We start from the raw sequence: 14,637 nt of genomic DNA, 5'->3' as shown, positions 1-14,637 counted from the left end.
GTCATCCACGCCCACCCCTCGCCCCACTATATGAGAAGCAAGTTGTCGCATGTGTCACACCAGATGGATGCATCAACACTTACATATGCAGCTTCTAATGTTTTGTTGTTTTGATAATGGCTTTATAGGTAAGGGTTGGTGTGTTTGTCATGCAAATGGTAACTAATTGTGACTTTGCCTCTTAGCCTAAGTATATTGTAATCATCACATCATGAAGTAAAAATGAACAAATAGACTGAAAGATGCTATTCAACATACTGTACTTCAAGAACTGATGTTGGACTTTGGATGAGCTGGATTTATTTTCATCAAAAAAAATTCAGGAGCCTTCCAATACATTGATTTTAATAATGTAAGTTCCTCGGCGCTATAGTTCAAAATAAGTGCGGTGTGGAAGATGAAGTGAGCCTTGAAGGACCTTGCATCAAATATTCTTCAAGAGTGGTATTTGAAAGCCACAAAACACTTCACTGCCTCCTGAAATGTTGTGTATATGCTGAAGAAGAACTGACAATGGCAGGCTTCGAAGTGGTCGATGTATTTTTCCCCTCAGCTCCCTCACGTCTTCCTTTCCTTTTGGGTACCAGCAAGGGAGGAAGATGAGGACTCTTGTGTGTGTTTGGAGATGAGCTCTTTGAAGACAGAGTCCATCTGGCGGCAAACCTCCTATGAATAGAGGAGACGAGGGGACCATTTGTGTGATTGGCACTTTATTCAGCACAGATCAAACTCATGCCTTGAGGAAAGTTACAACAGCATTCACAACTGATCTATTCAAGAGAGGGAAGAAAGATCACAAACCTCATCTACTTTGACAACGTCCTCAGGGGAGGCATTCCTCTGTCTGGGGAGGAAAAAATGGTGGCTGAAAGTTCTGATTTATTGGTCAATTAATTAGGGCCCGGACAGGGACCACAGTGAGGTTCCTATTGTTTTTATAGAAAATTATTATTGTTGTTATTATCACTGCTATTTACTACTAACCAGGCCACTTCGAAGTCTCAATTGTTTTTGTAGATATTTTCACATCTTTTTGTTTTGCACAATGACTCACATTTTCAAGGCCTAAATATGCATGAATAGTCAAAATTTGCACACTTATTTGGCCTTATTTTAAACGTATGCACAAGTATTTTTAAAAAGGCTCTGTGACGCCACCTACTGTGGAAAAACAATCCCATCCTGGTACATTTCACAAGGGTTATGAAGTGTAAACATTTGTGAAAACATGAAATATGGCTGACACATTATGCCTAGCAAAAACAAAATCAACAATTTATTTGTGAAATGCACATTTATTATCGCTGCACTCAGACAAGCAGTGTTGCATTTACAAACATTTGCTACAAGACCTCAACACAAGCTAGTTTGTTCCAATATAATATTAATTGTGCTAAAAATAGTATGCTACCCAAAATCTTAAACTATTTTTTTCCGGTGTGCGCCACATTTTGATTGTGTCGATAAATTCGGTCCTTTTAAAATGAATCAAAGGAATAAGGGTTCAACAAAAATTCAAAAACAATTAAAACATGTCATTTTCCGAATTTTATTCATTTGATTTCACTACCTTTTACATAAAAAGGCTCAGTGTACAAGAATATTGAAATATGTTTATTTTTTTCAGTATTAGATGGCTTCATATTAGTGCAATTCTGCAAAGTGTATATGTTTTGATTTGATATAAATTTGTGCAAATTACGGCACAATAAATAAATATGGAACAGGTCAATAATGCTGGTAAAAAGTGCAAAGTTTAATCAAAGTTGAATGTACTATTACCATATTTACCTTTAACATTAATTTCTCCATACCCGAATGAAATTCCAACTGTAAACCAATGATGTTTGTGTAAGAGATGTGATAGTTACGATTATCATCATGAATAATGACTATAAATAATGTAAAAACGAAACAAACAAAAAAAAAAACTAGAATTTATAAAATATCCCATTTGATCAAATTTAGTCCACTACTTTTTGGCATTAGTCAACCAGCAAAAATAATTGTGATAGCCCTATCTTAATAGTAATAATCTTGAAGTATGATTATGGATATATTTTGTGAAAAAATGGGATTGGTAATTTGGACTTTTTTTTTTTTTTTTTTAGTGCAAATGGATCGGTACTGCACAATATTTTTTCCTCATCCAGCGCTCTTCTATCTTAATGAATATTTTGCGATGAGAAAATACCTGTCGAAAAATTTGTTTTTTTTTTTTCAGTTATTGTAAGCGTTGGTCTCGAATATAACTCCTACAATACAAAAATACGAAGAGGTGATCATGCATGGAGATGCTTTTCACAGTCATTACTACCAATTTAGGATGATGAATTGGACAATCCTGCATAAATGTATTCATAGAGTGGGACTCACGCTCTACGTGCAAAACCAGGAGAGTGGATCATCCTTGGCCGGCATTGAGGCCCAGTGGGAATGTGGAGGATGACCTTTGTCTCGGCTTTTGGGACGCTGCCCGCAGCTGGTCCCGATGCAGATCTGCGATGGTCCGCCAGTCCACTCTTGCCGGCTTTGGGAGATTCGCTGTTTTTCTCCAGGGCTCCTGTAGCCGAGTTACTGCGGTTGACGGGGTGTCCCACTTCCACTTCTGTTGCACATCATATTAGCGGTTAATTCGCCAATCCACAAGCTTTGATGGAGTCAAAACAGTAACCTCTCCTTTTTATTGGCCCTGCCAACAATGTCGGAAAATTCTCTCAGAGCACATTAGTTCTGGCTGGTAATCACTTCTCAAATACATATTCACTTTTCTTGTAGAAGGAGAAAAAAAGCAAGATGTTCAAACGAGCTCACCAGCTTTGCAGAACTCTGCTTCTACGTCCCCATCCTCCACATTAGGCTCCCTGAGGGGGAGGAAAAAAACTGCATCAGAAATCAAAATCTAAAAACAAGCATGATACGTATTAATTTGGACTCATTAGCTCCAATTGGTGTGGAAATTGCATGAGAATTCTGAAGAATTGAAATGCTTTGGTGTTAATTAATATCTTTAGATGGAAAATGCAAGACTTGAAATTGGAATCGTTGGAATCTGCTGAAAGGAGATCATTATGTAAAATTTCTCAGAAAATGGAATTGTATTATAGCATATTGTATTGTCGCATTGGCAAAAAATGGATGAATGTATGTTTATTTTGAAGATGAAAATAAAATAAATACACTTTTGAAATAAAAACAATACAATGATTAATACACAAATCCACTCCAAAATAAATGAATGATAAACAAAAATAAGCAAACCGCTTCTGGCAAGTTCTGCATGCTCAAAAAGGGCCTGAAAAGAAATCCATGCTTTGCTCTTATTCTGTTTCCTCCTTTCTGACATTTCACCGGAGCATTCCTCAAATTTATTACATGATACTATGGATCATAATAATAGTAGCAAAGACAAATATACTCAACAAATCAAACCAGTAGCATTCCGAAACATCTAGTGGCTGTCTATGCCGCTCACGTCCACTCGGTATCTTACGAACACATGACTTTTATAATTAGCTTTGAATTGATTTATTTCTGCACGTTGATTCAGACTCCAAAAAAAGTGGCTTGAGCAATTTCCTCTTACCCGTCATCTTGTTCCGGCGTCATGCACTTTTCGTACACTGGACCAGGCACCTGGTTCTGACCGGGAAAGATGCTCTCGTATTGGACGATGAAGCTCTTGACAAGGGCGTTGATCTGCGGCTGCAGGGCGACGGCGTCCTGCTGGTCCTGGTCCTGGTTCTGCTCCTGAGTCCCTCTGACCAGGCTGGGACCAAAGCACACTGCCAGGTTGTACGGCTGCATCATGTTCTCATCACTGTACTGCGACACACTGGGAGCAAGGGAAAACGGCAACGTGTTTTACTACATACAGTACTACCGTAACGGTAAGTGTTTGTAATTAAAGACAGACACGGATGTGCGGGGGGCTGAAACAATAAAGCGACGTTTGCACTCACTGATGAAGAAAAGCAAAGAGATATCGCATGACAATGATGAGCGGCTCGGGGAAAGACGAGATGACGCTCTTCAGCTTGTCGGCTCTCTCGCCATCATTTTTGATGTCTGATAGAGAAGAACATTGTCAACAAACACAAGAGAAAACAATTTATTTTGAAATTGAAGACACAGGAGGACAGCAAATGAGGAATTGTACCAAAAGCGGGAATTCAGAGAATGAAGAACATTTAGCAATATGTCCAGAAAAGGGTGAATATGTTCAGGTTGGGATGGTTTGAAAATCAGTGAAAAAACTGCACAAGTCAAATGTGCAAAAATAATAAACACAGAATATCATGTGTGAAATCTTGATTTTCAGCATTCACACAAATGTATTTTCCTTATCAAAGTGCATGTATTAAACAATTAAAGATAAAATGCAGGAATACAGTCTTCAAATTTTAAATTATGACTCCACACACAGCAACAAGACGACGACGACGCCACTCACAGGCATGCTCCAGCAGTCGACTGAGGCTGTCTATAGGAAAAAGAGGATTCTTCAACTCTCGGAAATACATCTTGAGCACTCCGGCAACAGAATCCAGGTCGGATTTGTGCTCAGCCAAAGGGTCTTCTCCTAAGGGGAGAGCCGAACCAAACTGCTGGGTCTTACCTCCATGTTCCACACACGCGCATAAAGCAAACATACTCACGTCGTGTACTTAAAAGTTTACAAATATTTGTGTAAAAAAAAAAAATCAAATCAAAATAAATAACTAAAAATACTGGTGAATGTAGAACAATTGATTCTATTTCAATTTTTACTTAGAGGTTAAAAAGGTACGGTCTAAAATGAAAATAAAAATGATTGTTTCCATGCGCCTCTTAGACTAACCGCGGGGCTGATAAAAGGAAAGGGCTTTAAATAGCACAGTGAGCCCAGACAACTTACAGGTAGGTACTTTTCCCAACCATCTATCAACAGTTTGATCAAATATATTTTTGTTTAAAAACAAAAAAACAAAACAAAGTTTATTTGAAGTGATTGTGGATGGCGGCCACTCGAGCGCAAACCAAATGGCCGTTCAGGAAAAGTCACACATTTTCCAGAAATTCTCAATGGGTGCCACAACCCTGAAAAGAACACAGTAGAAAAACGTACCTCGCTCAAACGCATCCCTTAAACTGTTGACTTCCATCTGGGAGCCCGACACCCGAAATATGCCTTCATGGTGGAGGCCTATGGAATTCATTATTAAAAATGCTCAATGCACACCAAGTGTCCGTCGTCAGGACTCACCGTTAAGATTGATGAAGCGGATGCAACTTTCTATAACAAGTGGAATCTGTTGACCAGACGCCTGCACAACACGTGGAGGAACACAAATTCATGCACGTGTACATACACTTACAGTGGACGCGAGTATATTCTCCGTTTGGCGAGTAATTCAACTACAGTATTTCAGACTTTTTTTCCCCCCTGTGTGTGTGCGTGGGGGGGCTTGCTTGTTATTTGTGAGAAAACACTGCTTTTCTTTAATATGGAAGGAGCCCGATTTATTTTTCGAGAAAAAAAAAAATCAACATATATGAATTGTATGCCCATTATACGGCAATGAATGGCTACTATCAGAAGTAAACAGGGAAAAAAAAAAAAAGAAGTGGTTGCCTGCTCAACCAAACGGAAAGCAGAAGGTTGTTGTTTGTCTGGGCAGGTTCTACTAGGTTAAACTTTTCATGACCCGGGGTGTGAGAGCGGTAACACCACCTCTTAAACAAGACAACAGTGCCAACAGTATGTGCTAAAGCAGTGTCGTGCAAGTGTCGAGTTTTAATTTTTAATTTTTTTTTAAGCATTGCCCTACGACAAGTTATAATCAATTACAAAAATTACATTACCTGCATGAAGGACAGCATATCACCGTTGAATAGTTTGTGGTTGTGTAACAAATTGCAGCGGGAGGGAGTTTTTCGAACATGTGCAGATTTCCCGTTGTGTCTGGAGAGAGACCCAGAAATCAAGTCCTGTCACCACCAACACCACTGTACTGTATATGCACAAGTATACTCAGTTACAAAGGATCATTCATCATAGCCTGGATTTTGATTTTAGTGCTATTATTTATCTGGTAATAACATAAGTGGCTAACATGAGCGACTAACTAAGCCTTTCGTTGCCCAAAGGGCTCTTCAGAAGTTAGTAGTTCCCGTTAAAAGGTAACTAAAAGGTAAAAGTTCGGATGCTCTATAGACATTCCTGAGTACTTCATCCATATGGCAGCATGACAGAGAGAGAAAGAAGTCAAGACAAAAAGACGATAGTCGGATGGACTATGTTTTTTTGATGATCTACATTGTTTTTTTTTGGGTGCACATGGTACTTTATCTTTATTTATTGATTGACTGTGTAGTTCCTAGGCTGTAAATATTGTTTGCAAATACTTGTTTTAGTTTTCACAGTGTTCCATGAGGAAGAGCAATAAAAGAAATTTTGGAAATTAATACGAGGTTTTCAGGGGTAGATACACTCAGCAAGCAGGCCGTGATTTATTTATTGTAGTCGTGATTTATTGTATTACGTGACTGCTACCAAGTGTCCAAAATGAGACATTGCAGCAAAATTGTGTGTAGTTCAATTCATCGCAGTTGACCGCATTTCTTGCAAAGAAGTTGTACAACCACACGATTGATTTTATTGGGGCATTTTTCTTCCACTGGATATTTGTGTTGCATTGTATTTATTTACTTTTAGCACCCTGTATGTGTTCTATCCAAAACAGATGTTTTGTGAACAACGAGAAAAAACATCACAGAAATTTTTAATTAATTTCACGTAATTTAAGAAAAATGCAATATTGGGATCCATAGAGGACCTAAAACAGAAGTCATTGGACTTCATCTTTTTTTATTTTCTGCAATATATTCACTATTCACTATATTCACTGAGGAATTGAAACCAGGCCAGTGTGGACAGCAAAACTCTACATATAATTGACACTGTTTTTAAGATACTGTATATAGTATGATTTTACCTCTCCGGCCTGCTTGAGGATGGATATTTCTTCCACGCAGCACCTGAGCTAAAATTAGCTTGAAACCCCTGTTCTAAAAACAAATATATGTCGTGTTTCCTATATTATGAAACTTTCAGGCAAGTCAATACTTTGTATCACTTTAAATGGCTTGAAGCAAGCATGCTTGGCGTCTTATATGAAGACTTTTGCAAGTGTGTGTAGAAAGGCACTCAGAAATATTAATTAAAAGTTTAACCCTAATTAGCTTAAAAGCATTTTAAGTGTGAAACTAGGAATTTTTTTTTTTTTTAATTTACAGAATAGTTGATTCTCACCTATATTACGGCCGAGTTGGAAACGTCTCTCACGCAATAAATGAAAGTCGACTGTAGAGTCAAGCACTCACCTTGGCAGATGTCTGTTTGATGCTTGCCCTAGGATATAGTGGAATTTAAATAAAAATACTAGTGCAGGTCATTGTTTGAACAGCCCATCATAAATTTGGGCTACCTTTTTCCACAGCCACTTTAAGCAGGTCGTGTTTGGCTTGCAGCTTGGACTCCAAAGAGGTGCCGACTAGGAACTCTTTGACTCTCTGGGGGGAAAAAAATGGAACTGTTGTCATTTGTGCATATGGACACAAAAAATATTTTCACAAATCATCAAAATTAATTTTAACCTGTCCATATTCTCAACCAATCCAAAATATTTCAACTCAGTTCAATTTGGAGCCTTTTTCCACCGCCAAATTCACACATATTTCACACTTTCCTTAGCTAACCTCCTTTTTATTACAAATGCTTTTTGAGACTTGATATTTTGCCCTTTTTTCAGTTACACTTACAGTTTAGAGTGCCAGAACACAGGATGTCATTGTGGTTGATGGGTTGTTTGAAAAAAAAAAACTCACAGTAAGGTAGAGGTTTTCTATTTCTTGCTGGTTGGCTCTGCGGCGAGCCACACTGGGCCGGGCTAGAGGGCTCTCTGTGCTCTCTTCCTGGCTGCTGTTAGGCTCCAAGTCCACGTCGGCCATAGTTTCCAACAGAGAAGTCTGGGCTGCCGTCATGCTCTTGTTTGCCTGCAGCAGACAGGCCAAGGTGACATTTTTGACACAGTGAATTCACGTATGTTTTGTCTTTACCTCCTGAGTTTCCTCTCTGACCGCTTTCAGCCTGGTCTGGATTTGTTTGAATCTGGTCTCCAGCTCATACCTCATCTCACTCTCTGCGGTAATTTCAGAAAGCTGCGAGGCCAACCAAATTGAGGAGGAAGTAAGGAGGAATCGAGAGAACAGGAAACGTACGGGACACCCACCTGGTCTCCATCATGGGGCTGGTAAGGGAAGCGAAATGGCAAACAGAAGGTGACATGATGGTCCTGCAGGAGGGCGTCTCGGTCCCGGCCCTGGTCGAGTCCAGACACAGAGCCCTGGAGATGCTGCAGGCCTGAGTTCAAGTTCTGCTGGACCTGGCGCCGACTGGATAGATAGGCTTGCATCGCTCGACTCAGGGAGAAATGATAGCCCGCATCTGCGCACTGAGGGGAGGCCACGGCATTCATGGCAATTGCACCAAAGCTCCATTTAGAGAACATAGCGACAACTACAACAGGTCGTTTCCATTTTGCACTGGAAATTACTGCATTAAAAATAAAATATATAAATAAAATGTTGTATTGTTTCATAGACAAAGTGCACAAGTGCAGACTTACATCAATGAGAGTGGAGATGTCCTGGAGGTAGTACTTGTTCATGGAAGCGTTAGCCGCAGCCAAGTTGAGCAGGTAATCATTTCTGGCCTTGCTGCACTTCAAGTAAATGTCTTGGACTTTTCCTTGCCGCTATGGGGATACAGAGAAAAATGAGTCCTATGCCTGAACAAGTGAGGACCGTCCTAAAGGTCCTCACTGTGTCAAAACTCAAAGTGGTTCTCACAAGTACAGCGATACACACACACACACACACACACACACACACACACACACACACACGCGCGCACGCACGCACGCACGCGCGCGCACGCACGCGCACGCACGCACGCACACACACACACTAAGCAGTGCAGCCTGGCATGTGGTGGCACAATGTGGTACTACATTGAAAGTGCACAACTTTAATTCACTTGCCTTGTCTATAGTACAAAAAAAGACTGAAAACATTTGCCTGAAAAAGTTCGTTATGGGAGAAATGAAAAAAGATGAACCACAATGTATTTTGTCATTTACCTTCTCAATGAGCCGCTCCAGTTTCTTTGCGCTCTGCTTTTGCTTTTCCTCCAGTTTCTCAGCCTCCTTTAACTTGTTGTTTGCACACAAGTAGTCAGCATGGTAGTGGTAGTACGTCCGCCATGCCTGCACCAGAGACAGGTGTCATTGCACTCCTTTTTCGGCTCGACAAACACAAAAGTACTGTGGGCCCTCAACTTTCTCACGTACAGTCTGAAGCTCGGTGGTCACCTTGAGAAGGCCATCCTGAAGCTGGGTGCAAATATCTTTACTCTGAAAGGCACGTACAGATAAGTATAGAACACTGTTGGAGCATTACCAGCCATTTTCAGATGATATAACAGATGATATAAATTTGACAGTGCGTCTTATGCATGGATAACAAATTGAAGTTGAAAAAAAGTTTGATCCATTAGTTGTATTGGTTTATTATTTTTCCTTGTGCATAATAACCTGATGTGCCTTATAACCCATGGTGTCATAGATAAGATACTATACTATATACTATACTATAAAGATACTTAAAAAAGGGCCTTTTAGAGTCATATTTTGTGTGGGGTGCTCAGATCATCTCAATACAACTCCCCGGATATTTAATGTACTGTATTTTGCGCCACCAGCAACAAATCTTGTTGTCCGAGGGAGAACTCTCACAGACGCAAAGATAACCAGGCTCTTCCGGGACTGCGCCGAGCTGCTTTGGTAGCAGACAGCTAATCGGCGTGGTCAAATGTCACGACGTTGACAATTCAACATGTTGTGACGTCTTGAACTGGCTGATATCCCACCAACTGTGTTGAGGTCTTCTCGACCTCCGATGTCGAACTGGTATATCTAGGCCTTTACACGTAAACTGATGTACCACACCATAATGCCTTTCTAATAAGTATGTTTCATGAACTAGTACAGTAGTTTCCATAGCAAAGATACTGAATAAATGATATAAATGCATCCGTCCATATTCTTCATTTAATCCCAATTCTTCATTTAATCCCAATTATTCACATTCAATGTTTTTAATAATTTCTTTATCTTAAATGCTTTGATTCTAAAAAGCATCACTTTCGCAATGGTACTGTATAGGCATGGGCCGATAACCGTATTGGCAATGCGATTTTGAAAGTCATGATTATTTAAAACCATCCAAATCTGTCGAAACCGGTAAGTTGTTTTTTTGTTTTCCCTTTTTCCGCCGTCCTGCATCATCTGCCTTAAGGGGCATTTGCAGCGTGCAGCGGGAACCTCCTCTCATTGTGAGTGTGAGTCGTTTTCGGCAGCAGCCAATCACATCCACTTCCTGGTTTGTCTGCTTAAGCAGCCACAGTAAATTAGCTACTGCAGCCAGGTACCCCGGCTAACATAGCTAAGTATGAGAGCAGTCCATCTAAAGTGCTGGTCAAAAAGGCAAACGATTAAAATTTCTCTCTGTCCAAACAAACGAAGTCGACTGTCTTTTCTGGCTTTTGAAAATGAGCAGGCAACATTCCGAGTAAACTATGAGCTTGCAGTGAGAGACATAGAGAATATTTATGTGCACATATCCATCCATTATCTTCCACTTATTCGGGGTCGGGTCGCGGGAGCAAAAGCCTCAGCAGGGAAGCCCAGACTTCCCTCTCCCCGCCCACGATCCCCAGGCATTCCCAGGCCAGCCAAGCGACATAGTCTCACCAGCGTGTCCTGGGTCGTCCCCAGGGCCTACTGACGGTAGGACACGCCTGAAACACCTCACCAGGGAATCGTCTCAAAGCCATCCTGACCCGATGCCTGAACCACCTCATCTTGCTCCTCTCAATGCGGAGCACCGGCTGCTCGAAACTGAGATTCTCCTGGACGACCGAGCTTCTCACCCTGTTTGTAAGGGAGAGCCCGGACACCCTGCGGAGAAAACTCATTTCGACCTCTTATGTTGTATTTTTTATTTGTGGAAAAGAACAACTAACATTAGTGAGGGCTGAGAAGCTGTGGAGAATTGAAATGTTTCAGTGAACAGTATATCTGCCTGGCTGTCTGACATTACTCTGTGGTGATTCAAAAAAAGAAGCACAATGACCATTCAGTCTATGCAGGGCAACAAAAACAAAACTATTTCGTTCTTTTGATTTGTACCTGTACCATTATGTAGTGACTGGCATAGTCAAACATGCTAACCATTAGTCCCCCGCTGCTCGTTCAAACATCATTAAAAACAACAACAACAAAACGATTTCCATATATTAGTGAAAGGATATCTCAAGCACAATCACAAGACAGTCTGAAGTTCACTTGACACACACCCGCGTGCACTTCAATACCTTCTTGGCCAGTCTCTGCGTATACTCCAGGCAATGATAGAGAGGCTGGATTAGGAAAGTGGAGCAGTTATCACTCAGCTGGTTGTGGTCTTTACTCTCCTGCCGCGTGTGTGACAGCAAGGCCAACCACATCTGGGCCACAGAATTTCTGCTTCCATCTTTCCTGTAACCCCAGACATGGATAGACATGTATTACCATTTCTGGGTTCATTATAGAAAAACATGGTTTATTTATGTTGTTTTTTGTGTTTTTTTAGCACTTGCTTGTGGATTTAGGTGGAACAGTTATTATCACATGCAGCTCATAAATCTGAGATTCAAGGTTTGAAAGTTGGCGCCTGCCTTCTTGTTCAGAGTTCCTCGTTGTCCGAGCGCTCAAACGTCTTTTCCTTTTGACCATGGGTGTGTGTGAATGTGAGAGAGAGAGATATATGAGGTTCAAATAGATTACCTCTTGATTCTGTTGGAGAACCTCTCGGCTAGTTTGTCCAGGGATCGCGAGTACTCGTTCTCAATCTCGCTTCGTCGCCGGAGGTAGTCGGCAAAGTCGTGCAGGTGCTGGCTCTTCTGCTCCAGCTGCACATCCATTAATTTCAGTTGGTCCAGCAGTTGACAGCGAACCTCTAACAAGACGCAAGGAGAATAAAATGCTACACGTAAAACCGCTTTGCAAGGGGCTCACCTGTGATACATAGATCAAAATATTTTCAAATGCTTTTACCCTCTTACACAGCTTCTACTTACGTAAAGATTAAAACAGACAAATCAAGTACTTCTTAGTGTCTGTTCTCACTCTGTCACTTTCAAGTAATGCTTTTTAACTGGCTGGAATTTTACTTTACCTTTTACTTGTGTGTCATAATCCACCATGCCAATCTTGTCCTTCCGTAGCTTCACATGAGAAGCCATGGTTGCCCCAATCAGGTGGACTTCTGTGGAATTGTCAGTATTTAAAACTTCAATGATTTGTAAATTGCACAGATTGGCAAGCGTAGCTGATCGGATTTAAAGGTAACAAGTGAAATAATTCATCTAATTAAATCTTGAAAATTTTTTGATTGAATTTTTTGATTGAATGAGTAACCATTTTCATACAATTTAATTACAGTTAATAATTTGTCTTTGTTGGTTCCAAAATTCATATTTATTCAATACAAACAATGTTTCTCTTGTTAATCTATCTGTGCCAGTGACGTAGAGACAGACAGAAGGTCTGATTAACATTTGCATCATCATTCATATATACAACATACCACCATTGCGGGGGTGTCAAACGCATTTTAACCGTGGGCCAAATTGTACTTCTCGTTTCTGTTGGAGAGCTGTTATGTCAGTGAACTCAAACCAATTTTAAGTGTGATCGTCAGACCTTTACCTCGTTTTGAAAACAAAGGCCAGTAAAAACTGTTCAAAGGGATGACTGGTCACAAAAACGGTTGTTGCTTACCATAAAAAAAAAAACAAAAAAAACGCTGAAGTTGAAAACAACTTACAAATTTGGTATTTTAGTCAGAATCTGAAAGCCATAACTAGTATTTCAGGGGTCACATAAAATAATGTGGCTTGAGTTTGACACCTGTGCACCACCGTGTTCCACAAAATAAGGCAACATTTCAAATGAGTACATCAGGTTGTGGCAACATTGAGATGACATCATCACTATAGTATACTGTACTTCATGTGATGTTTTGTTTCAATGCAGCGCAACAAGTCACCCCCCCCCCCACCCCCACCCCAAGCGAAATGTGTGCTGCTACCTAAGGTTGGGAAGAACTGTAGCAACAATAACAGGAACGCAAGCCCGATTAATAAAATGGAACACACAGCAAGATGCCCAGGAAGTATGTTTTTGTCCAGTTCACCATTAAAGACGTCTTTGAGAGCATCTTTGATGTCATTGGATGGTTAAGGACAAGAGCGCAGTGATGATAAGGAAGATATATATTTTTGTCCTTACTTAAGTCATTGTGTTGAAAAGAGGAAGAACGCTCTTTTCTTGCATGACCAACACACATTTACTTCCCCATTTTGAAGTCACACATGACTTCAACATTCTCTTCTGCTGAAATGTCAATGATGGTTTGCCCACTGGAAACTTGAGTTAAGTCAAAAGAGGTGGCCACAAAATACAGTGATTGGAACACGAACACACCATTTCACATTCCTAATTTATACTTACTATTAAAAAAATACTTGAATTTAAACTTAAATGAAGTGATATCCCCTCGACCTTATTAGCCTGCAACATGTTGTCTTTGCACTGTCATTGATCGAGGCTCGTGTAAAATGACTTTCGGGGATCCTTTCAGCACTGGGTCACTTTCCCTGGTTGGCCACCTGACTACGCTATTTTTTGTATGCGACAGTTGGGAAACTTTCTGTTCACCAAACTGTCGCGTATTTTATTTATTTATTTATTTTAAATTAAAAAAACAACTCCAGTATAGAGCTGTAATCACGCTTTTAACCCTTCGAGAAGCCTTTCGCCCGTGGGCGGCCATGTGACACTGTAAACCCAACAAGCACTCACTGGCTGACCCATTGACTGGTGACAAACGAGGAGAATACGGGAATATGATCCAACCAACGTCCTAAAATCACAGATTAACCCTCGTGTGGGCAACACATTTCTCAAATCGAGTGTGTCGGTGTCCTACCTGATGAGAATCAGGCTTGACTTCTCTCTTGGATTGTGAGTGTGCTGAAAGTGGCTGAGTAACGCCACTTAACTCTCACCTCCCCCTCGCATTGGATTTGCAGGGACTTGAGTGTGGAGGAACTCGTGTCTCTCTCTCTCTCTCTCTCTCTCTCTCTCTCTCTCTCTCTCTCTCTCTCTCTCTCTCTCTCTCTCTCTCTCTCTCTCTCGCTCTCGCTCTCTTTCTCTCGCACTCACACACATGAGTGACTCACACTCTCTCGGGTTCTCTTCCGCCATATTTACATGCGAGCACTTGTGAAGTAACAGGGTGTCAGCGGAGAGCGTCGAGGGTCTTTTTTTCGTGAGTTTAGCTTGCAAAACTCATACAGTGATTAACGTTCATTGAAAGCAACGGCGCTAATTTTTTTAGAGCAGGTACATTTAAACAAGGGACAACAATATATATATATATATATATATATATATATATATATATATATATATATATATATATATATATATA

General features: G+C 40.5%; 1 protein-coding gene across 1 annotated transcript; it reads right to left on the bottom strand.

Moving 5' to 3' along the window:
* Window positions 1–277: 277 nt before the first annotated feature.
* LOC148427891 (rho GTPase-activating protein 4-like) lies at window positions 278–14,223 on the bottom strand. Its single transcript, XM_088405561.1, has 22 exons — window positions 14,134–14,223; window positions 12,319–12,408; window positions 11,928–12,099; window positions 11,477–11,639; window positions 9,393–9,455; window positions 9,183–9,308; window positions 8,670–8,798; window positions 8,274–8,495; window positions 8,101–8,202; window positions 7,870–8,037; window positions 7,470–7,554; window positions 7,366–7,393; window positions 5,845–5,944; window positions 5,246–5,306; window positions 5,108–5,185; window positions 4,454–4,582; window positions 3,963–4,068; window positions 3,587–3,835; window positions 2,815–2,864; window positions 2,377–2,608; window positions 802–844; window positions 278–666 (listed from the first exon to the last, which is right to left on the bottom strand). Exons 2-22 carry the CDS (start codon window positions 12,383–12,385, stop codon window positions 559–561), a joined length of 2,481 nt encoding a protein of 826 aa, XP_088261687.1. The 5' UTR covers window positions 12,386–12,408; window positions 14,134–14,223; the 3' UTR covers window positions 278–558.
* Window positions 14,224–14,637: the final 414 nt, after the last annotated feature.

Source organism: Hippichthys cyanospilos, chromosome 2 (assembly GCF_059441005.1).
Source record: "Hippichthys cyanospilos isolate Australia breed blue-spotted pipefish chromosome 2, RoL_Hcya_1.0, whole genome shotgun sequence".
In the NCBI taxonomy this organism is placed as follows: Eukaryota; Metazoa; Chordata; class Actinopteri; order Syngnathiformes; family Syngnathidae; genus Hippichthys; species Hippichthys cyanospilos.
The sequence above is the reverse complement of the archived record's forward strand: the minus strand, read 5'-3'. Positions and strand labels throughout refer to the sequence as shown.